Source organism: Rattus norvegicus, chromosome 15 (genome assembly GCF_021556685.1).
Source record: "Rattus norvegicus strain SHRSP/BbbUtx chromosome 15, alternate assembly SHRSP_T2T, whole genome shotgun sequence".
Lineage (NCBI taxonomy): Eukaryota > Metazoa > Chordata > Mammalia > Rodentia > Muridae > Rattus > Rattus norvegicus.
Window position 1 is genome coordinate 3,300,627 of NC_141548.1, and position 25,914 is coordinate 3,326,540.

At 43.7% G+C, this 25,914-nt stretch overlaps 1 protein-coding gene across 5 annotated transcripts in view; it reads right to left on the minus strand.

Moving 5' to 3' along the window:
* Vcl (vinculin) overlaps nucleotides 1–25,914 on the minus strand; it is a 110,384-nt gene that overhangs the window by 27,458 nt on the left and 57,012 nt on the right. For 4 of the 5 annotated variants that reach the window (NM_001431401.1, NM_001107248.2, NM_001431400.1 and 1 more), the window contains exons 3-10: nucleotides 21,325–21,475; nucleotides 20,645–20,753; nucleotides 18,586–18,708; nucleotides 17,289–17,449; nucleotides 8,797–8,887; nucleotides 7,989–8,136; nucleotides 2,635–2,788; nucleotides 1,115–1,290 (exon numbers count right to left, since the gene is read on the minus strand). In NM_001431401.1, coding sequence (NP_001418330.1) covers nucleotides 1,115–1,290; nucleotides 2,635–2,788; nucleotides 7,989–8,136; nucleotides 8,797–8,887; nucleotides 17,289–17,449; nucleotides 18,586–18,708; nucleotides 20,645–20,753; nucleotides 21,325–21,475 — 1,113 coding nt within the window. Of the gene's footprint in view, nucleotides 1–1,114; nucleotides 1,291–2,634; nucleotides 2,789–7,832; nucleotides 8,137–8,796; nucleotides 8,888–17,288; nucleotides 17,450–18,585; nucleotides 18,709–20,644; nucleotides 20,754–21,324; nucleotides 21,476–25,914 lie in introns of those variants that run through there. The other variant, NM_001431402.1, reaches the window with a different exon arrangement.

Consider the following 25,914-nt stretch of genomic DNA (forward strand, 5'->3'; position numbering starts at 1 on the left):
GATTATAGATATCTTCTACCACACCTTGTTTTAGGAAATGCTGGTGACCAAACCCAGCCCCTACACAGGAACTCTGCCGATTGAGCTGTATCCCCAGCCCATGGTGCTGCTGTTGCTGTCATTTTTAAGGAGAGCAATGTATTTGTCAGAACAAAGGAATAACTCTTCTATATAATCAAAGCAGGTGCGGCGAAAGCCTTTAAGAAAGGAAGCTGTGGCAAGCAGGTTATTATAGGAACAATCATCCAGGAAATGTAATTTAAGAATCCTTTATGTAATTGCTACTCAAGAAGTAACACTGCTGGGGAAGGGAGAAAGCGCCTTGCACTTCCTGTCTCACTCGCACACAGGAGTCTTTTCACAGCTAGCTAAAAAATCATTTTCCTAGTGACAAGGACAGACCTGTAATAAACAGAATATAGCAAGGAAAGTCGTAGTTTATAAATTATAAAATAGAGCTTAAACACGAGTTCTCAGAAGGCTAAATACATTCATTTAAAAGCATCTGATCGGGACTAAGCCACTACCTAAAGACTATACATGGACTGACCCTGGACTCTGACCCCATAGGTAGCAATGAATATCCTAGTAAGAGCACCAGTGGAAGGGGAAGCCCTGGGTCCTGCTAAGACTGAACCCCCAGTGAACTAGTCTATGGGGGGAGGGCGGCAATGGGGGGAGGGTTGGGAGGGGAACACCCATAAGGAAGGGGAGGGGGGAGGGGGATGTTTGCCCGGAAACCGGGAAAGGGAATAACACTCGAAATGTATATAAGAAATACTCAAGTTAATAAAAAAAAAAAAAGAAAAAAAAAAAAGCATCTGATCAACAGCAAATCATTAAAGTTCAATTACATCACTGTTCACTGTACAACATCTGTACATCAGTGTTACAGAGGTGACATGTGACCTAGTCATGTCACAAACCTATGTAGCCTACGCATTTAACATGCATTATGTCTGAGGTGGGCAAGAATCTGTATGTTGGGAACTAAATATGCATTTAACCTATGGGGAGTCAACCCTCCATGCTCCTAGAGTAAAATAAGAGAGGGAGGGCTAGCAGGCCATAAAATAAAAGATGCTAATGTGAGACTAAGGAGTCAGATACGTACTGTCTTCGCAAGTCTCCTAATTTAGAGGTCAGAGCCGCTATCTCTCCAAGAGAGCGGAGGATGTCGTCCCTCTCCTTAGGATCATCACATAACTCAGCAATCTTCCGAGCTTCAGCCAAAGCCCCTCGGATCTGTTCTTCTCCTTCAGGTCCACCATTGGGATCTGCCAGCCAATTCTACACACCAAAATGGACAATGTGATCTACCCAGAACCACATTTAAACTTAGCCATCAGAAATGACTCTAAAGCAGTCACACCACATACTGGCAATCGTTTTTAGAGCACTCATTCTACCGTGTATACAGGCTCTTAGGCGAGGGAAGATGAAATCACTTCATCTTTTCTTTCCTCGGTACCATCGTGTCATATTCCCCAAACACCCCAAATACTAAGGATCAAACCTGGCCCTACACTCTTACCACTGAGCTACATTTCCAGTCGCGTTGATGTCCATTAAAATAAAGTTCCCAGACTGGGGTTTTAGCTTAATAGTACAGTGCTTGACTAACATTACAAGGCCCTGAGTTTGATACCCAAACTGAAAGAAAAAAAGATAATTAACAACAAAACAGGAATAAAGTATCTTCCTAAGTTTTATTCCTCTTTTGAATTAATGAGACTTTTTTCAAATTTTTCAAGCATTTGTATTTGATAAATGCTTGAAAGCTGTGTTGTACAGAAAGAATCTGAAATGTGAATACCACTATAGCCTGATATAGTTGTTGAGGCTTTGTCTCTTACTATTACAATGCTAAGTGCGAACCCCCAGGACCTAGAGTCTGCACGTAGAAGCTAGTGACTCTGTCCCAGTTAACTATGATTGGTAAATGAAAATGCCAACAGCCAAGAGCTGGGCAGAAGATGCACAGGTTAAGGTTTCATGGGCTTGGGGAGAGAGGAGCACAAGGAGGAGGAGAAGCCAGCTGCCATGGGGTAGAAGAACATACAGGAGAGGGAAAGGAAGCCACCATGGACAGGGGGAGGAGTGTGAGGCCCTAAGGCTGCCCAGTTGCAGTTAAAGGCAGCCCAGCTGAATTGTAAGTAGTAACTCGGGGTCATCTGTAGGAAAGTAGATTCTAACAGCATGCAGGTGAGGCAGCTGCCCAGCCACTGTGCTATACCAGGCTTATTACAAACACAGTGGCTATGTGTGGTTTTTATCAAGGAACTCAAGAACCAAAGGTTGAAACCCTGGGCTAGGATATTTCTTACTACATACAGTAGTGAATTCTAAGACAGAAACCTGTTTCAAAATCTAGGATTCTGTCATACTCAGATCTTCTAACCACTTGAAGTACCAAAAATGAAGATCTTTAGTTCAAAATATAGGCAAAGGTGAGTCTCCGCCTAGGGTGGTATGGGGGATACTCCAGGAGACTGCTGGGAAACGGTCATCACTAAGGAGCATCCATTACCTACCACAGTGGAGGAAGGCAAAGGCCAGTGCAGAAGGGATATGGGATCTGTAAGAGCCCTTCTCCTCCTCTCTCCGTCCCTCCCTCCTGAGAACCCCCCTCACCTGCGCAGCGTCAATCTTCTTCGCAATACTCTGCTTTGAGTTCGTCATGGCTTCCAGCTTTCGAGCTGCATTTTCCACTTTCGCAGTAAGCACGTCGAGCCCCTGAGACACTTGCTGGGCCTTCTGCATGGCCACTGGCGAGGCTCCTTGTCCTCTACTCAGAACGACAAATATGGTCATTATATCCACTAAAATACTGTATAAAAATATTCATTTACCCGGTACGTGTTCTTTTTATTAGCATGTGTGTCTTTATCTATTTTCCCAATAAGCTCAGACAGGTTAAGAAAACAGAAAAAAGGAAAATATCCAAACCACCTATTTTCTCTTTTACTTTGAAAAAAGAATAGTTTTATTTTGTCTTGTTTTTAGAAACCAGGTCTTATCTAATCGTAGCTGGCTTTGTAGAACTCCTCATTCTCAAATGCTAGAATTAGAAACCTGCGCTGTTGTGTCCAACTCACATTAGCTTCAGGGAACTACTTAGCCACATGGAAGCCAGGCCAGCAAATGTTGATAATTATTCTTTTTTTTTTTCTTTCTTTTTTTTCTTTTTTTCGGAGCTGGGGACCGAACCCAGGGCCTTGCGCTTGCTAGGCAAGCCCTCTACCACTGAGCTAAATCCCCAACCCCTTGATAATTATTCTTGATTAAATAACCAAACATAAACTTCCGTGGGAAATTTTGATGGAGATCTTACTGTTCTAGAGGGCTTTGTTACTATAGCCGGGTGTGTTTTAGAAATCAGTAGCCATTAGCTTGTCTTATTTATGAGGAATCGTACGTTGAAATTGTTTGAGAACATGTGCATACAGTATGAGAGAGTAGACCACACCGAAACCAATTAGACCTGTTTCTAACTCCTGACTTTTGGCCCCTTTGGGATGTTTGTTCTGGTGTTTAATGTTCTTGGGCTTCAGAGTTTGTTTGGCTTGGGGTTTAGGGGATTTTGTTGTTGTTTTGGACACAAAGCCTGCCATTGCAGCCCTGGCTGTCCTGGGACTCACTATTTGGACCAGGGTGGTTTCAAACTCTTAAATATGCACCTTCTGTGCCTCCCAAGTACAGAAGTTAAAGGAGTGTGCCACACACCTCAGCTTCTCCTTCTCATTTATAAAACTACAGTGACATAAGGTAAGGTTGGCAGCAATGCAGTGTTTGCCTGTATAAAGTCTCAGACGGTCTGCCCAGACTGCATAGGAGTCTGATCGCAGCACCGGGAGGGGAATGGCCTGTCACGATAATGTACAGGGCTGAAGTGTGGCTCTCGGGTGTAGACAGCTTGCCTGATTTGTGAGATCCAGAGCTCAATCGCAGCTCAAAGGTGACTGGGGGTGTGGAGCATAAAGGAAAGGAAAATATGGGAAAGAAAGAAAAGAGAACATATACTGGAAAATACATTGAGAATACAAGTTTATAAAGTACCTACAACTAAGCTGTCATCACTGCTATGATGAACCTAATGATAACCTTGACATGTACCCTCCACTACGATGCAACCTGCAGGGGACAAGCAGGTGAACACTGAGGGATGAAGAGCACTGTTTCCCATAAAGCCTTTAAAGACTCATACATTACCCTCTCAGAAACAGTATTCAGCCACGCAATAAAAGACAGGGCTTAGCAGAGACTGGATGCCCAGGCCAGAAAGTGAGACTTGCCATCTTTTTACAAACTCGGATTACTTTCAGCTGGACTAGTAATTCAATCAAGGGTGTGACAATTTCTTCCTTTTTACAGAATGGCATAATTGAATCTGAGCTTCTAAGTTTAGGATAAACTCCAATACATCCTTGTTTCCCTTAACAGTAAAATGAATCTAATTATTACCCATCTTTAAAAAAAAATTTTGAGATGGCATTTGCCATTCGCTGTGTGTGTCTGTGCACTGTGTGTGCACTATGTGTGTGCACTGTGTGTGTGCAGTGCCTGCGAGGGCATCGAATCTTCTGGAACTAGAGCTACCGACAGCTGAAGCGTGCGTGGGCACTGAGCCCCATGTGTATTTTTTTCTGCACGTATGTGTACATGTGCATGCTTGTGTCTGTGTGTCTATGCCAGGGTATGGGTGCTGTTCTCAGCTGTCATCCTCCCTGTCTAATGAGACTGGGTCTCTTGGGAGTCAACTTGCTGATTCGACTAAGGCTGGCTGAACAGTGAAGCCCGGGAATAGAACTGTCTCTACCTCATTGGACTGGAATTATGGACCCCAGAGGGTCATGAGGTCTGACTTTGGTAACAGACTCTAAAGACCGTCACGCTTACTTGGCACGTGCCTTACTGACTAAGCAATGTGTACCCGCCCCTTCTGCCATCTTTTTAGAACCCGTCTATACCACGCCGTAGGCAATGAGTCCCAAAAGCACACTGCCGGGCCTCACACGGAAGCCTCCCTGCTCGCTAACTAGAAAAGGAAGGAAGACGGGAAACACTCACTGCCAGTTTCTTTGAATTAATCATGACGAATATTTCTCCTATATGAATCTAACTGTGAAAACATAAAAATATATATGAGCCAAATTCAAACTAAAAAGTTTATTGAGGCCAGCAAGGCAGTGGTGGTGCACGACTTTGATCCTGCCACTCAGGAGGCAGAGGCAGGCAGAACTCAGTGAGTTTGAGGCCAGTCTGGTCTACAAAGCATGTTCCAGGACATCCAGGGCTACACAGAGAAACCCTGTTCTCAAAAAACCAATCTAAACAAAACAAAAAAGAACAACAAAAAAAGGGGTTGGGCATTTAACTCAGTGGTAGAGCACTTGCCTAGCAAGCGCAAGGCCCTGGGTTCAGTCCCCAGCTCTGAAAAAAAGAAAAGAAAAAAAAAACAACAACAACAAAAAAATGTACGGAGTCTTACAGGGTTAAAAATGTATTCATAAAACCCAGCAGCTTGAATACCAATGAAGAAGTGTTACTGTGCTTCAGCCATCAAAATGGTAAAATAACTGGCCTCGTACATTTTAAAAAAACACAAACAATGGAAGACAGCTTTCTCATCTTTTATCATGAAAGGACAGTGCAGGCTCCAATGTGGGACAGGACCAGTCACTCATCCCCGTTCTAGCGTTTTCTTAACAGATTAATGGTCTCTCCCAGACAACTACCTCCTTCTTTTGCTTAGATTCACAGCTGTGTTTTTGAGAATTCCAAATGAAAATTGCCTGCCACACTGTGAAAGGGATGCAGAACCAAAGAGCCAACAATGAGAAAATCAGAAGAGCCAAGAATCTTCTCAAACTGCACTGGCATTTTTCCAAATGGGAACAAAACTTTTTTTGTCCCTTCCGAAAAGTTCTTACGGTGCCTCAGACAAGGAAGGCTGCTTCTCGTAGGGAACAGACTCCGTGAGACCCAGGACACTGCACAAAGCTGTTCTCTCTGCCAAGGACAGGCACCCCGAAAGCCACAGCCACGGGGCTTCTATGGATACGACACTACCACAACCCCACAGAGGAGTCCCTGATATTATCTAGGCGCCCGCCTTGCTTTAGGCAGAGATGAACGGTTTCGTGAGAATAGAAGTTTCATGTGAACCAAAAGGAGTACGTATATAGGCTACAGTTAGGCTGGGTACATAACTTTGGATCCCGTAGCTCAGGTTTGTTTCTGGGCCCTGTAGTATACAGTGTGCTATGTACCCCAGTGATCAAGGAGTTTCAGAACAGTCTCAAAGCAAAAGTAAATCTCATCTGCTCTAGGGACTTCCGCACAATTCAGTCCTCTCCAAGTCTACAAATACATGCACTAACTCCATAGATGAGTATTTTTTAATCTACTTTATACTGAGTTTTTTTTTTTCAATAGCAAACTAAGTGTACTTATTTAGGGATAGGTGTTCTGAAAACAAAGATTTGAGAAGGGGAAAAGGAAGGTTAAAACAGATCATAAGGCCTGTGAGATGGCTCAGGTGTACACACAAGAATAATAATAAAATAATAACAATTTAAAAAATAGATGTTACCACAAAATAAAAAAGACAGTATCTCATGTTGTAGTGGGTTTGGCCTAAAGCTGCTTGTATTATGATGTTAATTTTGGTGTCCAAACTGGTTACAGAAGTGTAACACAGATACTGAGGGACCCTGCCCTCCCCCCCGACCCTCACCCCCCCCCAACCTCCACCCCAACCCCCACCCCCCGAGTTGGTTCTGATTGGGAAATAAAGATGCTGGCAGCCAATGGCTGGACAGGGCAGACAAAGGTGGGGCTTTTAGGACTTCCGGTCTTGGAAAAGAGAGGAAGGAGGAAGAAGCAGGGTGATCCACCATGCTGGGAGAATAAGAAGGGGAGGAGAGATGCCGGGCCTGACAAGAGTGGAGGAGAGGGAGGCATGACCGCCACGTGAAGGAGCCAGGGGAGTGCGGCCCAGATAGGCAGCCCTCTGGTAGACTATAGAACTTAGTAAGTGATAACTCGGGCGGAGGGAGGCGGTTTAACCATGTGGTGTTAGAAAGTGGCCCGGCTGTTGCACTGTTTAAGGCATATCAACAGATAAAAAGGCTGAGTGTAGGGGTTGGGGATTTAGCTCAGTGGTAGAGCGCTTGCCTAGCAAGCACAAGGCCCTGGGTTCAGTTCTCAGCTCTGGGGGGGAAAAAAGGCTGAGTGTGTGATGTTCATTTGGAACAGAAAACATTTAGGGGCAGGCAGCAGGAACTCACCACCAGGAGTTATATATAAAAATCTTGCTACTTATGTAGCTCGGGCCTTCAACTCAACAGCTAGCTGAGGATGACACTGAAATCTGTCCTCCTGCCTCACCTCCTGTGTTCTAGGGATCGGAGGCACCCGCTCCTGCTGGTTAATGGGTTCCAGGAACTAAGTCCAAAGCTGCATACACACTAGCAAGCATTTTCTCAACTGGACTACATCTCAAGCCCTACCAAAGTTTTTCATCTATGCATCCATTCTTTATAAAAGATAACTAACGGGGTTGGGGATTTGGCTCAGTGGTAGAGCACTTGCCTAGCAACCGCAAGGTCCTGGGTTCGGTCCCCAGCTCCAAAAAAAAGATAACTAACTTGGTCAGAGTTCAAGTCTGCCCCTTTCTTCCCCCCCCCCCCCCCCCCGGAGCTGGAGACTGAACCCAGGGCCTTGCGCTTCCTAGGCAAGCGCTCTATCACTGAGCTAAATCCCCAACCCAAGTCTGCCCCTTTCTTAAAACAACAACAACAACAACAACAACAACAAAAACAAAAATCAATTCTAGAATAGACTCTAACTTTATTAGACTTGGAATGTCTTAAAGCTCTATTATTAGCAAAAGAGAATTCAGTAAAATTGGCGACGACCTGCGCTCTGAATCACCTCGTGGGGAGTAAGTGCCCGGTGCTGGTTTGAGGAAAGCAGAGCCTTACCTGGCTCGGAGGTCAGCCACTTGGTCAGTCATCTGCCCTAGCATCTTGCAGGTTCCTAGGATCTCCCTGCGTTCCTTGCCTGCACAAAGTTCACCAACTTTTCCAGCTTCGTCCAAGATCTGCCTGATGGCCTGCTCACCGGCGTCCCCTAAAACCATGAGATAGTCAGTACCTACACTGTGGGACATCAGTTATCCAGAGAGATCCCCTCACAAGTCATTCCATTCATGAAGGAATACGTAACCTGACAGCTACAGCCATACCCTGCCTCACAGCCACAAGGTGAGGCTCCACCCTGTGAAGGGAGATATGCAGTGGCTTTGCCATGAGTACCAGGGCGAGGAGAAATGGTGTCCTAATTCAACAGGACTTAGGCCCTCCAACTTCCACTAGGCCTTTCACGTGTGCTCCATCTAAGCCATATAGCCAAAGACCTGGCTGGGTCTCATCTTTACATATGCAGCTTTACATCCGACATTCTGAACACCACTGTACGATCTACTTAACTAAATACTTTGCTGACGTAAATGGTAGTAGCACGCCCAACGGGAACCAAGAGAGGTATTTACTCAGAATAGCAACCTGCCTGCTTCAGGGAGTTGTTAAACGGTGAAGCAGTAACTTTTCAAAGAGCAGCTCAGCTCAGTCTATTTACTCACACTGAGAGATGAGACAAGTTCTGGGCCTTTGTCCTTCAAGGCCAGGCATGTTTTAATTTCTCAGAACTAAGGCAGGATGCTCAATTACTCAGGATGGGGAGACTATGGATTTTAACTGCTTATTGTTCCGAAAAGGACTGCAGAGTTACCTGGGGAAGCGTTGGGGTCACGGAGCCAACCTTTGGCCTGGTTCAGTTTCGAGTCTATGGAGGCCAGCGCTCTCTTCATGGCTTCAGTGTCCTTCGGAAAAGAAATGCACAGTTTTTGTCTGTTCTGTATCATGGTCTCTCAGGTTTTACAGAGAAGAAGTTACAGCACTAACACACGACAGCTCAGGTAGTCCTGCAACAGCCTTAAATAATCTCACCACACCACAAGTCTAGTGTCTGTCAAAATGCAACATGTTGCATGCAAATCTTCAATTAATTCTATTCTGCCTCCTGGTGTCTCCATTGCTAAAATTGCAAAAGCTTAAAAAACTGCACAAGCCAAAAAATGTCTAATGTCGTCAGCAGGAAAAAGCCCTGCAGCCTCATGCTTCGTTGTCAGCGCTCCCACTGGTCCAGACCCGGTGGGAGCCCTTGTGTCATGTCAGCATCCAGGCCTTGCGGGAGCCCCCCCTGCTCTAGGTGAGCCTTATTAGTACGTGGAGCCACCAAGCACAGTTCTCGTTTCTCTTTATGAAATGCACACACGCAAACACTGGATGGCAATTCATTATATTTCATAAGTCAAAAAACTTGGAGCTACTCATTGGGAAAAATAAGTAAGACAGAATTAATGAACCATTTTGTTTTGGTTCTCAAAATAAACCTCTGAAAGTTTTACAGGAAGAAAGCGCACTGCTGACCTTCCCTGCTGCCCTCACTTGTCATCTTTTGATCCCTCGCCACCCAGATAAATGGATCTCAGTTTATCGATTATAACCAGGACTCATGATGATAGGAATAAAACCAACAGAATCTGCTGGGATGTCACCAGAAAATGACCAATTAAGAGAAAGAAAATTTTAAGACAGGTTCCCTTTATGTAGCTCTGGATAGACAAACTTGCTACGTCAACCAGGCTGCCCTTGTCAACACAAAAACTGTCTGATTAAAGGTATGCGCCATGACTCCCAGCTTAACTTATAACACATAAAAAACAAATGACAATGAAACAAAGTTCCATGAGCCAATCTTATAATTGGGAGATTCCCCCCACCCCCGTCTGTCTGTCCGTCTCTGCATTTCCACCCCGTTCTCCCCACCCACAGGGGTATAACTGCATAGCCCTAGTTCCCTGGAACTCATCACAGAGACGAGGCTGCTTCGCAGTGATCTGCCTGCCTCTGCCTCTGCTTCTGCCTCACAACTTCTGGGATGGAAGATGTGTGCTACATCTGGCCCTCGATTGGCCATCTCTACTAACATCTTAAAAAACAATCTTTCTCCTTTTTTGCACCAGAGGACTGACTCCCAGAGAGTCAACCCATCAAAGCATAATGTTAACCTCTTTAAATTCTAGGTACGCCTCATCCCTAAACATTCTTCAATTTCCAGTCCTGCAGGGGTTGTACCACCAAGCTTCCACAAGGGGGCACAAAGCACATCCCTACTTCCAAGCCAAAGACCACCACTGTAACACAAAAAGAACAGGCAACATTCACAGGGCTGAAAACCCCGAAATACCTACTCAAATGATAGACTCTCTGCTTTCGGACTTCTTTTTCTCTCATCTAAAAAAATAGAGAGTGCGCTCTCATCCTAACTTTATTCTCGGTCACAGCAACAAAAAGGTCAGCTAGGCTACTGGGTGGTGGGGTAGGGGTACTAAGTTATATGGGACTGTGACAGCTGCCAATTTTAGGCCACATCAGGCAAATCCAGTCCACAGCCGGCTTACAGCTAGTAAACCCGGAGAACAGGGTCTTCAGGTGACTTGTCCATACTGTTTAAATCTGTTTCTTTCCTCCACTTTGCTGCTGGGCTGTACAAGGATTTATATAGCAAAACTTGCCCCAGAACTGAATTCCAAATGAGAAAGGCCTAAATGGATATCTTTTTAAGGCTCTCGGGTAACTCCTAACTTCAAAACACTGGATAGCTTTCAGTATTTACCTACCATAAGTTACAAGGGTTTACAATTTGTCTAGGTGTGGAGTTGTTTATAATAACATTTCCATAACCTTGGAAAAGAGACATTGTGTCAAAGTGAAATTTAAAACTCTGTTAATAAACCTCTCTGTAATATGTTTATTTTGGGTGAGAAAGCTAATAAACACCTACATTTCGAAATCTAAGTATTTTAGCACTTATCTAGCAGTAATGGCTACCAGTTAGGCAGGCAAATTCGATTTCCTACACGGTAGATGCTATCTTAGCCAGTTTCTCCTTCGATTACTTCATTGAATCTCAAGTTGAAATGTAATTTTGTCTTACAAATTAAGAAACAAGGACTTAGGACCGTTTGACCTTAAGCTTGCTGAATCCAACCTCTTATTTTATATCACATGAAACTCAATGTTTTTTCTTTTTTCCCAAAGAAAGTTGCCACAAACTTTTGGACCAGTCAGCACAACTCCACCTTGTCAGTCCGGGCTCTGGCTAACACTTCTCTAGAGAGAAGCCCCAACTCAAATGTACAATGTGCGCTAACACAAGCGGCTGCTTTTATTCTCCCATGTCCCGAAATGGTTTGAAACACAATGCAAAGACAAGCTTTGCTCTAATCAGCATCCTCGAACATCATCGTTTCTCTCCAGTAAACTCAGCGGCCCTTCATGATGAAGAAAGACTGTGATTCCCAGGAAGAGGGTAATTTTCTTCTGAGTAGATCTGACAACCCCGGGAAATTAAAATTAGCAGATGCTTGTTTCCCCTACACTGAACCAAGGGCAACTATGGAAGGAGGCTGCAATTTTTTTTTAATGTATTTGGCTGTTTTCCCTGCACGTATGTTTGTGCAGTGAGTGCATGTCTGGTGCCTATGAAGGCCAGAAGAGGGCATCAGATCCCCTGGCACTGGAGTTACAGACAGTGCTGAGCTGCCATTTGGGTGCTGGGAATTGAACCGGAGGCTTCGGGAAGAGTAGACAATGTTCTGAATCACTGGGCCACCTCTCCAGTCCTGAAGCTGCTTTTTTTTTTTTTAAGATTATTTGTTTGTTTATTTTATGTATGAATACCTGTAGCTGTCATCAGACATACCAGAAGAGGGCATTGGATCCCATTACAGATGGTTGTGAGCCATCATGTGGTTGCTGGGATTTGAACCCAGGACCTCTGGAAGAGCAGTCAGTGCTCTTAACCGCTGAGCCATCTCTCCAGCCCCACTAAAGCTGCATTTTTAAACCTGGGAATTGCAGTTAGTTTCTAGGTGGTGGTTGTTGTTGCTGCTGCTGTTGCTGCTGCTGTTGTTGCTGCTGCTGCTGTTGCTCCTGCTGCTGCTGTTATAATCTTCTCTATTACTTTTGTGTATATGAGTGGGTGACAATGTTCCACAGAGTACGTGTGAAGGTCAGAGGACAATTCCAGGGATCTGACTCCGATCATGAGACCAGCAGAAACTCATTCACCCTCTGAGTCATCTTTCTACCCCTCTGATTTTAAAGCATGTGACTTAGGCAGTTATAAAAATTTATATCTGTTACTTAGAAGACCTTAAGTTCTTTTTTGAGTAGAGCTGCTAATAATCACTTAAACACATTACAGTTTAGTCATTGCTATTAAAAAGTGTTTATAGACACATATTTTTTGTCTCCAAAGAATCTCACACAATATTTTTAAAGGGCATGCTGTCTTAATCAATGAAAATGCACTAGCAGAAGATATAATATAAACAGATTCCATAAGCACTAAAACCGGAAGTCAGTTTGAAGAAGTGTGTGTGTGTGTGTGTGTGTGTGTGTGTGTGTGTGTGTGTGTGATAAAAATAATTACAATCGGGTTGGGGATTTAGCTCAGTGGTAGAGCGCTTGCCTAGCAAGCGCAAGGCCCTGGGTTCGGTCCCCAGCTCCAAAAAAAAGAAAGAAGAAAAAAAAATAATAATTACAATCTGTAGTCAGCCATACTGTGTCCCACAAAGCATTTTAAGCCCTGTCATGTAAGTATTTAGAAAAGGAAAGAAAACACTGTACCTCTATTCTTCTCCATAAACATTCAAATTGGGAAAAGAAAAAAGTCAACATCAATTTCCACTATGATTTTTACTGTTGTAGTTTGGGGCATATATTTATTTTGTTTCTGTTTTACTGAGATAATGTCTATCAAGTAGCCCAGGCTGGACTGAAACTCACTGTGTAGATCAAGCTGGCCTCAAACTTAAGATCCTCCTACCTTTGTCTCCTGAATGCTTACAATTACAATTATTTGCCACCATGCCAGGCCCCAAATTGTTTTTAATTTATGTGAATGTGCGTGTGTTTGTGTGTGTGTGTGTGTGTGTGTGTGTGTGTGTGTGTGTGTGTGGTTGCTCAGGATAAAACCTTCAGGGTCCTAGCAGTTTCCACTATATACTAAAGGTGGAAGGACATTTAAAACATAAACAAAGAATATTTTGGCAAACAAAGGACTGACAGACTGTTAAACTTTAATACATATTCAGGCCTCAAGGATACCTGTGAATAATACTGAGATTCTCCCTGGAGGCAATCAAGAATAACCACAGTTAGACAAGTGGAGTTCAGCACTCTAGAGGCAGAAGCAGGAGGGTTTCTATAAGTTCTAAGCCTACCTGGTCTATATAGAAAGTTCCAGGACAGCCAGGACTACATAGAGAGACCCTGTCTCAAATAATAATAATGATAAAATAATTTAGGAAGAAAAGCAGAGTCCTACAATGCTAGCTAGTACTTTTAAGTTAAGAATTTTAAATATGGGGCTGAGAGATGGCTCAGTGGTTATGAGCACTGACTGCTCTTCCAGAGTTCAATTCCCTGCAACAACATGGTGGCTCACAACCATCTGTGGTGTGATCTTGGTGCCCTCTTCTGGCGGACAGGCATATATGCAGGCACAACACTGTATACATAATAAATAAATCTTTAAAATAATAATAATAATTTTAAATATGGAATCTATTGCCCAGCCCTCTTTTCTCTCTTATGCCAAAGGCTTATCTCCTCATTCCACCTCATTTCTGATTCCATTTCTACAAGCATCACACAATGTTTTGAACATTGTTCAGGAAAGAACAAATTGACCAATGCCTAATCCTATGATTTTAAATAGTTCCCTTCTCTGCACTTGGCTTCTCCTCTCTGATAGAAGCTTCACAACTCTATAAATACCTACACAAGTTATGAGCACACTCACAGATGGACCTGCTGAGGATAACCTAGATCGGATGAGAAACACTAATTCCTCCTTGAGAGGTAAACAAAACAACCTGATCTTTTTAAAAGTAATCAAAATTAAATTCAACCCTTAAATCCCAGTGGTCTGCAGTGAGGATGTCACAGGACAGCACAACCTAGCCAGTATTTCCTTCTTGTTATAAAGTACAATAATCTCACGAGGAAGGCACCCTAGTCAGTCACTAGCATCCCTCACAGGCCTAGAGCCCAGCAGGAGCCTCACCACAACAACCAATCCTGAGTTAGAGCCCAAAGGCTCAACATGCAAAGCTACCTCTCTAAGGCTCAAAGATATCTGAGCAAAAGAGTGCTTTGGTCTGTCTCTCATCTCCCAGCATGCATCGAGATACAGGTAATATAAATGATTTTTAAAAGACTAAGTACAGAGCTCCAAATTTGCAGAGTAAAATAAGAGTTATATTTAACTCAAGTTCTTTTGAGTCATAACACTGTCCCAGGAAAACGCTGGCTTCACTTTAATGATCACTGTAAGTGACTGCTGCATTTAAAGGACAGTTTTACTGTCAACAGAAATGAAGTTGTGAAGTCACTATTAGATGTGTGGGTCTGTGACTTGGGTGTAGGTGTGAAGGCACACTACTCAGCTGTGCCTTGCCTCGTCAAAATCTGATCTTATTCGGAAGACGTATTTTTACCGAGAATTCGTTCCACTTACTTTCTTCCCCCACCTTTCTAGAGGAACCTTCACTTTCCAGGAGAACACTGCACCCAGGGGGAAGCATGAAACAAGCACGGGAAGACAAAGTTAATCACTTATCGGAGGGACAGGAGGTAGGGAAAGACAGCACTGAACAGGATGGGAACCTGGTGGCAACAGACAGACCCCGGATCTACTACTTTACTGTTTATAGTCAGAAAAGGAAGATTCAGAATCCTGCTAAAAAAATAAAATAAAATAAAATAAAAAAGCTTTTTTTAATTAAAAAAAAAAAAGCAACTGTCCATTTTCAGAGCAAAATTTCTTTTCCTAAATACTCTTCTAACTACTAAAGAGTTTACACATAGGGGTAAGTAAAGATAAACCAGGAAGGCAGCAGGGCTGGAAGAGGCTCGTCATGTGTATCTTTTTATACTATTTTGATTTTTTAATCAAGTATATAACAAAAGCAGGCAGATTAGTAAGTTCTTGTTTACTCGAATGCCATGTATTTGAGCATCTTTTGGCTGAGCAGACTTAATTTATCCTCACTCTATTTCCCTTGTCCGTCCTGCCGAAGTTCAAGATCCTGCTACTGAAAACCAATGAAACTCATCTAGGTTTTGTTTGCTTGTTCTTTAAAAAAGCATTTCTTGATGCCAGTTGCACAAAATAAACTCAGTAACATGTGTTCACTAACTGAGAGATTACTTTTCCCCCAAAACAGAGAAAGGTTACAATTAGCTGCCTGTTCTTCCTTACTAGTTTCTCATCTGCTAGAAGTAAAGAAAAGAGATTTGGTTAGGGGAACGTGAAATCACTGAATTATGGCTGATTCACATCTTAGGCAACAGCGACAGAACATGAGGAAAGCCACTAACTCAAGGTAAGGGGGAGAAAAAAGAATCACTATTCTTTACTTCCTGTCCTCTTTGGTGTTGGTAGTGCAAACTCTCTAGCTTATCCATTTCTGTTGCTGGCAAAACCTTCAGCAACACATCTCCAAAAGCAAAATGTGAAGGCCCACAGAGAGGGCTGTTAGGTGAGGTGCAGAGATGCATCACCCCAAGTCTTCCTTCCCGAGAGAGGGTCCGCAGGGAGCTGGCCCAGCTACCTAGGAAAATGTGCCCTTCCAATGAGGCTACTGGGGACGAATGGGCCAAAACTAATTTTAGGGGCCCGCTCAGAAAGATAAAAGCACCTACCAAACGTAGAAAGCCTGATATGCCGTAGCAATCTTTTCTGCCTTGTTGCACCCACCCAAAAACACCAACTCAATAGGACACAAAGTCAGGCTTCCCAGCACAGCCCAGATTTCCACATTAAATCGTATTCTGTCTGACACATACCCCAGCACAGTGTTACACACCGGCACACGGAATGAGGCATAGCACACGGCACGAGAAAGCCCCACAGACATGCTTTTTCTCTTTTTAAGCAAGAAAGGAACTGAATGAAGGGCAAGAGAAAGCTTACCTTCTAAGCTCGAGAAAAAGAGTAAAACAAACAAGAGAATGACAACAAAAAGAAGATGCACAAAGAAGTCATTGGGAAGGAAAGTTATCACGCAAAAGCAGAATCAAATATCAAGAACTTAAGATGATTTTATCATAAAAACTTAAAATATAATTTTACAACCCGTTAGAGAACATGCTATCAATGAGGGAACACCTCTGAGAATGAATCTACACTATACTCAAAAGTAAACTGGTTATATTCAGTTAAATCAGCTTTCTGAACAGCAGGACTGAGGAGAGTAGGCCCCAGATTTGACCTTACCTTTTCTGAGGTCCTGAAGGGAAGGAAAAGCAGCCCCAATGAGCACCCAACAAAGTCAAATTATAAAGTCACTGTTAACAGCCAGCTGGGTGACCTTGGTGACAGCATGTCGGTCATACATAGGAAAGCTAGACCCTGGAGTTGGGGCATTTCCCACAACTGCCTACATCCTGCACTTCTCTAGGGCAAGTATAAACCAAAATGTCTTGGCTTCCTCAAACCTGGAAGATTTGCCATTGCACAGGAGTAAGTAGACCAGAGTGGCAACTTCTCCACATAGGCTCTAAAAGGAACCCAGAGTACTGGACTCCCTCTGCAGTCTGAGTATCCCGAGAAGGCAAAGGGACTGGAAAACTGACCAACAAATACGAAGACCAATATTTTAATTATACTTTCCTCAGGAAAAAACAGAGATCGAGCAACACATTTAAAAATTCTGAGTTTCCTCTGCTCACTCCTCTTAATCAAGGGTGGCTAAGGGTAAGCCTTGCATGAAGTACGTAATTATGGGCCGGCATGGTCTCTGTCTTCCTTAAGTTACCTGGCAACAATCACCCATGTAAAAAGCAAGGAGCCCACCTAGGGAAGTAGGATACCAAGTCCTCTACCAGCCCAACCAATGAGAATTGAGCCTGAAGGAAGGCTACACCCCTCAGCCTTATACCAGTTCTCACCCTATGCCTGTTCAGTCCACCTTGGAACAAAGAAAATGTATACGGTGACAGGCAATGGATAAAATGAGTGAGCGAGAAATTATGTCCATAATATCTGTGCATTTCTATAAAACACTGCTCAAGACAGTACTAATCACAATCGCCCAGGAGAGCAGACGTTGGCATTTTCATGATCTCTCCTCTAGTCAGACTCACCTTGCTGGCCCAGGCGTCCTCATCCCAGGAGGTGAGTTGTAACACACGAATGATCTCGTTAATCTCAGCACTCATCTTTCCTACAGTAAAATTTCGATTTTTCAGAGCTTCTTCTATTCCTTGGTTTTTTGAGTTTTTGGTTGTAACAAAAATCTTCATAGCTATAAAAATAAACAAACGGTCATAATTTGATCTTTTGAAAATCAATGTTGAGGTCACAGGTAGGAGGTGGGGGTCATTTCTCTTCTTTGACCATCTGGGTTGGCGCCAGGCAGTCTGAGCCATTTAATCTTGTTGCGTCCTACAAGTCACAGATGATGCTCCGCACTCTAAACATAGGTTTTTGGTCCTCTAGTGTCTTTAAAAGAACATTAACACAGTCACTGCAAAGCTGATGAAGTTCCAGTATCAGCAGCTTTCGTTGTTAAGCAGATTGATGATCAAAGGGAGCACCACATGTCACTAGGGAGCTGATTTAACACACAGATGAGCTATAATCACAAGGTGCTCAATATCCTTCTCAATGGCCTCCAGCTGTAGGATGATGTCACAGGTGAGGCAGGCACAAGATAGAAGGAGGCCTGTCATTGGATGAGAAGGAAGGGTGGGCGGGAGAGAAGTTTGAAGGAAGAAGAGGAGACTAGGACAGAAAGGTAGAGACGGGAGAGAGAGAGAGAAGCTGTGGCAGGACAAGATGGCAGGTGAGGTTAAGATTCTGCTCTGTGTATTTACAGGTTGTTATCAATGTTCCTAAGGGATGGATGGTACCGGGCTTTGTATGTTTCAGTGGACAATTATATCTTACCGATTGGATCTAAGATTATTGTGTTGTGTGTTCTTTTATGTGAGGGTTTGAGTGTAGGAAAGTGCGCGGCTGGGCTGTGTTTCCGCCAAGATATCTAGCAGATATCTTGGGGCACCGCGGTGCGGACCCAGCGGGGTAAAAGACAACTATTCTCTTTTTTATTTTTATATTTTTACAACATGGGGGTACTGGAACGTGACAATGACAGCCATAGAAATTTAAAGACCGCCATCTTCTGAGAATTAGACTAAGTAACCCACATCCTGACTAAGATATGCGCAAACAATGAGGCACAGGCACACACTGACACTCGGCCAGCACAAATTCCCTGTCAGTTAACACAGAAAGACAGAAAGAACACTCAAGATGGTGACTAAACTAACAGTTAACACTCAACCACACCTCATCTCACCCAGTCTAAAGGACATGCACCAGAGCCGCAAAGGCCTGAACTCCTAACTCCTCGTGCCCTATAAATGAAGCAGGAAGTACCTGAAATGAGAACAGGAAGCAGCTCTTTGACAGTGTTCATTGAGTTCACCAGCATCACACGGTGTTCCTGGTGCGTCAACTCCTGCTGTCTCTCATCGATCATTTTGGCCATCTTCGTCATTCCTGGGACACGAAGCAATTATGCAGGGTGAGTGGGGAGACAAACCAGAAGCTGGCCTTTCGACTAAATCCGTTATAAATTACTACAAAAATCCTAACCTACCATCTGCCTATTTAAAGACAGACATTGGTAACAAACTAGCACCTATGCAATGCTATTGTTTTAGTGAAGGTGATTTATTAAAGGAAAATCCTAAATGTAACCATTCTCATACTGTATACACACCGACTTCATGACGTCCATCTGGCTACTGTGCTGTGTTACACAAGAACCTCGGGGACTGCATTCTGAGGAGAACAGGGCTGGGTAGGGTCGGACGGTTTGTCTGTCTGACATGCGCTTGTCTGTACACTGGAGAACACAGGTGTGGAGAACACACGTGTGGCAAGGTGAGCTGTGGACGCAGGTCAGGGGTTGCTTGCAGGAGTTACTTCTCCCCCTCTACCATGCTGGTTCTGGGAAGGGAACTCAGGCAGACCTGGCAGTAAGAATCTTTACCTAATGAGCCTTTACCTTGGTAATGTGTTTTTGAAGTTGGTCCAAAATAATATTAAAATTAGAATCAAAATAGAAATATTATAAAAAGTACAGCTTTCTAAGCATATGGTGTTTTGGAACCAATCTGTTAGCACTTTGTTTACTTTGGTTACTATGCAAAAGTGCTACGTGACTTCTGGACTGCATTCATTTATTTACAGATATGTGTAATGAGAGGACACACCTATGTGCCACAGTGTACGTGCAGAGGTCAGTGGACAACGTAGGGGTCAGTTCTCTCCTATCATGTGGCTCCCAGGATAGAACTTGGGTCAAAAGGCTTGGATCCAAGTGCTTCTATCTTCTCACTGGCTAGCTATATGATTTTTGTTTTAAGCTTTGATTGTCAAATTACCCCTAAGATTTCATAAGTAGCTTTATAGAGACCATCAAGACAAAGGACAGGCAGAAAGGTGGACTGCTTCTGCTTCGCCCTGAGTGCCTTATTTTTGTTAGATTTTGCATAAAGGTATACGAGGAAAACAGACCTTTTATCCAGTGTTACAAGAATCCAGGTCTTAGCTAGAGGCGTACCACTTGCCTATGAAGCTGGCGTTAATCTCTAACACTCCTGAACATACCCCAGCCAGCACACTAGAGCCATGAAAACGGGGACTTTCCAGGTGATCCTCAACTCAGAAAATACAGTAAGTTCCAGGAACAAGTACACTGGACCCCCAGAAAGACATTGTTAAATAAATATCAACATTTCAATTAAAAAATAATTCACGGGGCAGTAAACATCAAGCTGATCACCTATCAAGTCCTTTCAGTAACCATATTCATGCATATAGACTCTGGAGGACATGCTCTACCTATAAGAACACCTATCAAGCCCTTTCAGTGACCGTATTCGTGCGTATAAATTCTGGAGGACATGTTCTGTCTATAAGATCAAATGCTGGTATCTGTGTGGCTTGGGTATTCAATACTCAGACACCTAACAATCATTCCACAGTGATTGGCTGCAGCCACTCTTCTCTCCTTTGAGGCCTGAGCATCTCTCTGCAGCCTTGGGCTATGGCATAAGTCCATAATAGAAGGCAGCTAATTAGCAAGCTAAGAAATCATGGAGAGCTACTGGCCAGCTGGCAGACAGTGAAGGAATGCTGTGTACTGCGGAATGGGAGGTCAGGACCGAGGGTGGCCTCCAGCATTACAGTGGTAGAAAAGTATTTCCTTCATTTCCCTTATCGGCGTTCACAAATCTGCTTTAATGTTGTTGACAGGGCTGGGATTTGTAGACAGCAGATAACAGACTTCAGAGACAGCAACACATCCTCAGCAGAAACCCATTAGCAACTCCATCCCCTGTTTTCTCCAAGTAAGGAGAGAGTAGCCTTTCCTCTCCAACATGCTCAACTCATCCAACCTTTAATGTACAATTTAGGGTTTGCTCACCGGGCCCAAGGTTCTTTGTGTAAGTGACCAAGTCTTCCATAGTCTCCACTACCTCTGCCACTGTGAGGTATTCCAAAATCCCTTTGCAAACTCTTATAATTTTTCGAACCTGAAAAATATATTTAAGGACTCCGTCAAATTAATGAATAATACAAATCAGTGGTAATGGCACCAGAGCTAGACAGCTCTCCATGCGCTAGCATCCAAAATCATCCAGTGTTGCACTGCATGGTCTGCTTTTGTTTATTTACCTTTCTCTCTTCCTTCCTTTCTTTTTTTATTTTCGTTTTTGGAGATAGTTTCTCCATGTAGCCCAGGCTGACCTGGAACTCACAGAGATCCTCCTTCCTCAGTCTCTGAGTGCTCAGATTAAAGGTGTGTGCCACCTTTAATGTCTAGCTTCCATTATATTACTTTTAAAATTACACTTTAGGGGCAGGAGAGATGACTCATGATGTTCTTCCAGAGGACCCCAGTTTGGTTCTTGGCACCCATATGTCAGGTGGCTCACAACTGCCTATAACTCTGGCCCTAGGAATCTGACACCCTCTTCTGATTTCCATGGGCACCCATAAATACGTGTGTGTGTGTGTGTGTGTGTGTGTGTGTGTGTGTGTGTGTGTGTGTCTAAAACTAGGCTGTTGTCTAAGGGAGGTCTTTGTGGGCCGCAGATTGCCTACCTCAGCCTCATCAAAGGTAAGCAGGAGGTCAGACGTTCCAGAGAGGATTCCCCTGGAGCCGTCGATGAGGTAATCCCGCGCAGGAACAGAGTATGGGTCTGACTGAAGCATCTGAGCTGCCTGAACAAGCTTCGTGCAAGCATTCTCGACCCTAGGGGGGAGAATCTGGGTTAACTCCTTAGTGAAAGCAAACAGAAGACCATGATACACAAATACAAAAACATGTATCCATATATCCAAGCCAAAGACTCTCCCGCTCCACCAGCTGGGGCTTCTCCTCTCCTCCCCACCTCCAGCCACCCACCTCGGGCTGAATAGGGGGTTGGAGGCACTCCATTCTCAGCTCTTCCAAGGTTTCCAAGGTTGCCTGAGAACCAGACAACCCCAGCCTTGTGAGAGGTCCCGGGACCCCTGAGCTAGCTTCGGCTGTCCGGCACCTCGGACTGTGCTTCCCCACGCCCCAAGCTGTGTCCTATGGCTACCCTACGGCCCTACCACCCAATAGCCCAACACCCACAATGGCTGGGGTAAGCAGAGTCAACTCCGGCGTCCCACCTGCGGCAGCCATGCCCTGTGGCGGAGAGGACTCAGGACTCCTGTAACCCTACATCAGGCCCTTGACTCTACTTACTAAAATATATTCATTCATTCAACTATTCACTCATAAAAGGAGTGGGTTAAATCCTCTAATCTCATTTCAATAGACCCACTGTTTCCACTGAGTAACTTAAAGAGATAAGAAACAAATGACTTAAAATAATTTGCCAACATTACACATTCTTATCTGGAAAAAAAAAGCCCTACTCAGAGCATTCTTTTGTGGGTGAAATGAAACAATACAAAAATCCTCACACGTATGTTAGAAGTGTTACTGCTAACAGGAAGAATTAAACAAATAGGAAAATTTCAAAATACAAAAGAACTAGGCTATGAAAGATGTAAAAAGCATTATTATAACTCAAAAAAAAAAAAACCCCACACTTTATTAAACTAACACGTAAACACTGGTACCCTAAAGCAGTACCTAATAATCCTAGTGAGAAACAAAGCCCTACTATGCCGCCTGCCCTACCTTAATCCCTACCCACCCATCCGACCCCCTCCCCAGCTTTTCTACTCTTTTCTTTAAGACAGGATCTCACTATGTACTTCAGGCCAGCCTTGAATTCACTGAGTAGCCATGGTCGGTTTTGAACCTGTGCTCCTCCAGCCTCCATCTTCCAAGCGGTGTAAGAATTACAGGCACACACCACCAAAGATGATCTGAAGTGGCTATTGATAAGGGTTAAAATCCTCAGGCCTGGGCTTGGAGAGATGGCTCAGCAATTAAGAGCACTTGCTAACACTGAAGAGGACCGAGGTTCAGTTCCCAGCATCCACATCAAGTAGTTCACAATTGGCTGTAGCTTCCCTCCAAGGGATCACACACCCTCTTCCGATCTCCAAAAGCACCAGGAACACACATACATACAGGTAAAACATACACGCATTTAAAAGTATAATTAATCTAAAAGTAATTGTAAAGATGAGTAAGAACCACTCCATTCTTTTATACCCTACACAGTAATTCACAATGTACTAGCCTACTACAGTGAGCGTATCCACCAGATGCTCAGTAAAGGGCTGGGTGCTGTCACTGTAATATGTAGCCCTGGTGCCATCTGCAAAAGTCATATGAGCTCACATTTTCACCACAATGGATCAGAGGGCAGAAACAGTTTTTACATCGTCAACAATATATGTAAAAAATAAAATTAAAACTAAATAAATTAAAACTTTAAAATTTAAAGAGAAAGAAAAAAAAAGCCTACCCTAAGGAATTCATAGTAGTTACTTAAAACTCATACTAGCACTTTGTTTGTTCTGAGACAGAGGAAGGAGACATGGTTTCTCTGTGTAGCCTTGGCTGTCCCGGTACTCATTCTGTAGGTCAGGCTGGCCTCAAACAAATAGTGATCCTCCTGCCTCTGTCTCCTGAGTGCTGGTATTAAAGGCTTGTGCCACTACTGATGGACTGTGGAGATGACTCAGTGGGGTGACTGTCATTCAAGCATGCGTGAGGACCTGAGTTCAGATCCCTACAGCCCACATAAGGGCCAGGCACACTGGTGCATATCTTTAACCCCAACACTGGGGAAGCAGACATAGGGCCCCTGGACCCCAGTGTAAACTCCAAGCTGAGGAAGAGACCCTTTCCAAAGAAACCAAAACAAAACAAACAACTCGCAGGAGGTGGCAGCACACACGTTTAATCCCAGCCCCGGCTACTTGGCGAGTACCAGACAAGCCAGAGCGATGCACTAAGACCCTGTCTCAAAGGTAAGTAGTTAACTAACTAGTTAGTTAAGGTCATGAGCTGGTGACCAAATAGGACCCACTGGGTAGAAGGAGAAAACCAAGTCTCCAAAGCTGTCTTCTTATCTCCACATTCCCACCCACAAAAATAAGTCACCTGTTACAAACAAACTCAAACACACTAAGAGGAACGACTTCAAAAGCACCACAGCAATAGCCACTCGACCACTGAAGAGCACAAGTTGCAGACTGCTTACGTGTCCCTTTCCGCTACCACAGATGCTGTCCCCCACCCTCCTTTACTTGATTGGCCTCCCCTTCTCCCGCTCAGTTTTAAGTGTCTCTTCCTTCAGGGAATTGTTACTTGCCTCCCAAATCTATAGGTGTCTAGTGTTCCCATAGAACTTCCCGGCTTCCTCTCACGACACTGTAAATTCAGGGCGGTGACATCAACACCTCATTCACCATCACAGTTACTGTACTCACAGAACATATCGCCCACAAATGAGAAGTGCTCAGTAACTGATGGATACATCCTTACCAAGAGAAAGAGATGTAAGATCACCTGAGCCAAGGCAATCATCATACTTATTTGTTTAGCATTTTTTGAGACAGAGTTTTCCCAAGTAGTCCAGGCTAGTCCAGGCTAGCCTAGGCTGGCCTGGAACTCAGGATTCTCTAGTTTCAGTCTCCCCTGTGAGGGGATTGCAGTCATGTATCACTGTGTCTAGCAGAAAATCATTAAATAGTCCCAAACTTGATTTCACTTCAATGGAACCTGATCCTGGATCAGACTGTAGAAAATAAACAAGCATCACAGAATGCAATTCCTGAGCTAGATCTACTCATAAAGATCCGGTTACTGTACACAACTATCAAACCTGAAGAAAGAACTTTAAATGCCAGGAGTAACTTATGGAGAGAAAACCTGGCAGGATGAGAAAATAACAGAAAAGGCTTGCCAAGAATCAAATTGATTCTCCACTAATGATTCTCTTGTGTGATAAAATGATAGGCAGAATAGACATGGTGCCATTTTTTACTACAATAAGATTCTCTGGCCAGTACATTAAATTTTAATTGCATTCATAAAAGCCAAACAAATCCCACTATGATTAACCAGCAATCAGAAACAGGAGGAGCCCATCATGCTGGTGGAAAATGTTTTTATTTAAGCATTCTGTCTGCATGGCCTCTTAAAGAGTGACCTTCTACCTTGAAGTAGAAACCTAAATTCTAGGGAATGACTGGGAATAAGATCAGTTTCCTAAATAATCTCATAACCTGACTATCTATGTCCTAACAATATTCATTTCCATAACTTAAACCAATCAACTAGTGCAAGCTGAGGCTTCTCTGCCTTTAAGTCTTCAACCTCAAGGAGCAGTGCTTGTGATTTAGATCAAACAGACCAATGACAGTTTCATGGAATTCTTAACATACACTCGTGACTAAATACTTCCTTCCCAGAATACGCCCCATGTAAAATACTATAAAAGAAGGTTCTAAGTGCCTCAGTTCTCAGTGATTTTAATTATCTCTAACCAAGCTGGTGTGAGCCTCTTTTTTTTTTTCCTAATGCATGCTGGGTATCAGACATTCCTGTTATCACTCCCTCTGCCACTCAGTCACAAAAGCGATTCTCTCCACAGTGTCTGAGTTCCTTTTCAAGTAGCTCTCTCTTAAACATCCTTCTTCCTTAGCCCCCAGAGGGCTAGGATTACAGGTGTGTGGTCCAGGCTTGACTTCCAACTTTATTTTAAAACAACAGAAATAGACTCACTCTTGTGTAGCATCCCAGTAATAGCTAACATGCATTGCATCCTGGGGTTGCCATTTTGAAAGGTCAAGGATCCTCAGCCATTAGTCATCTAGAAACCTGAGTGAAGGCACAGGCACAGTAGCAGTTTTTAGAAAGGAGTAGAGAACACAGAGTACAAAAAGAGACGGACTTCAATCCGGTTCAAGTAGCCAGGGCACAGCCCCAGCCCACCGTATCACACCATATCACATGCTGCACGACAATGCTAACGCGTGTTCCAACCCTGGCTTTACCTGCAAGCCTCTACAGTCCTCATCCATGAATTGCCTAACTGCTTCTTCCCTGTACCTCCCTCAAGTCAACACAATACATAGACTTCTCAGTCTAAGATTTATCTTAGTTATGTATATATGGGGGGGAGGACATGGAGTCAAATCCACTGGAACCAGAGCTGCAGGTGACTGGGAGCTGCCTGGCACCGTACTGGAAACCAACTAGAGCGGTACGGCGCACTCTTAACCGCTACGCCATCT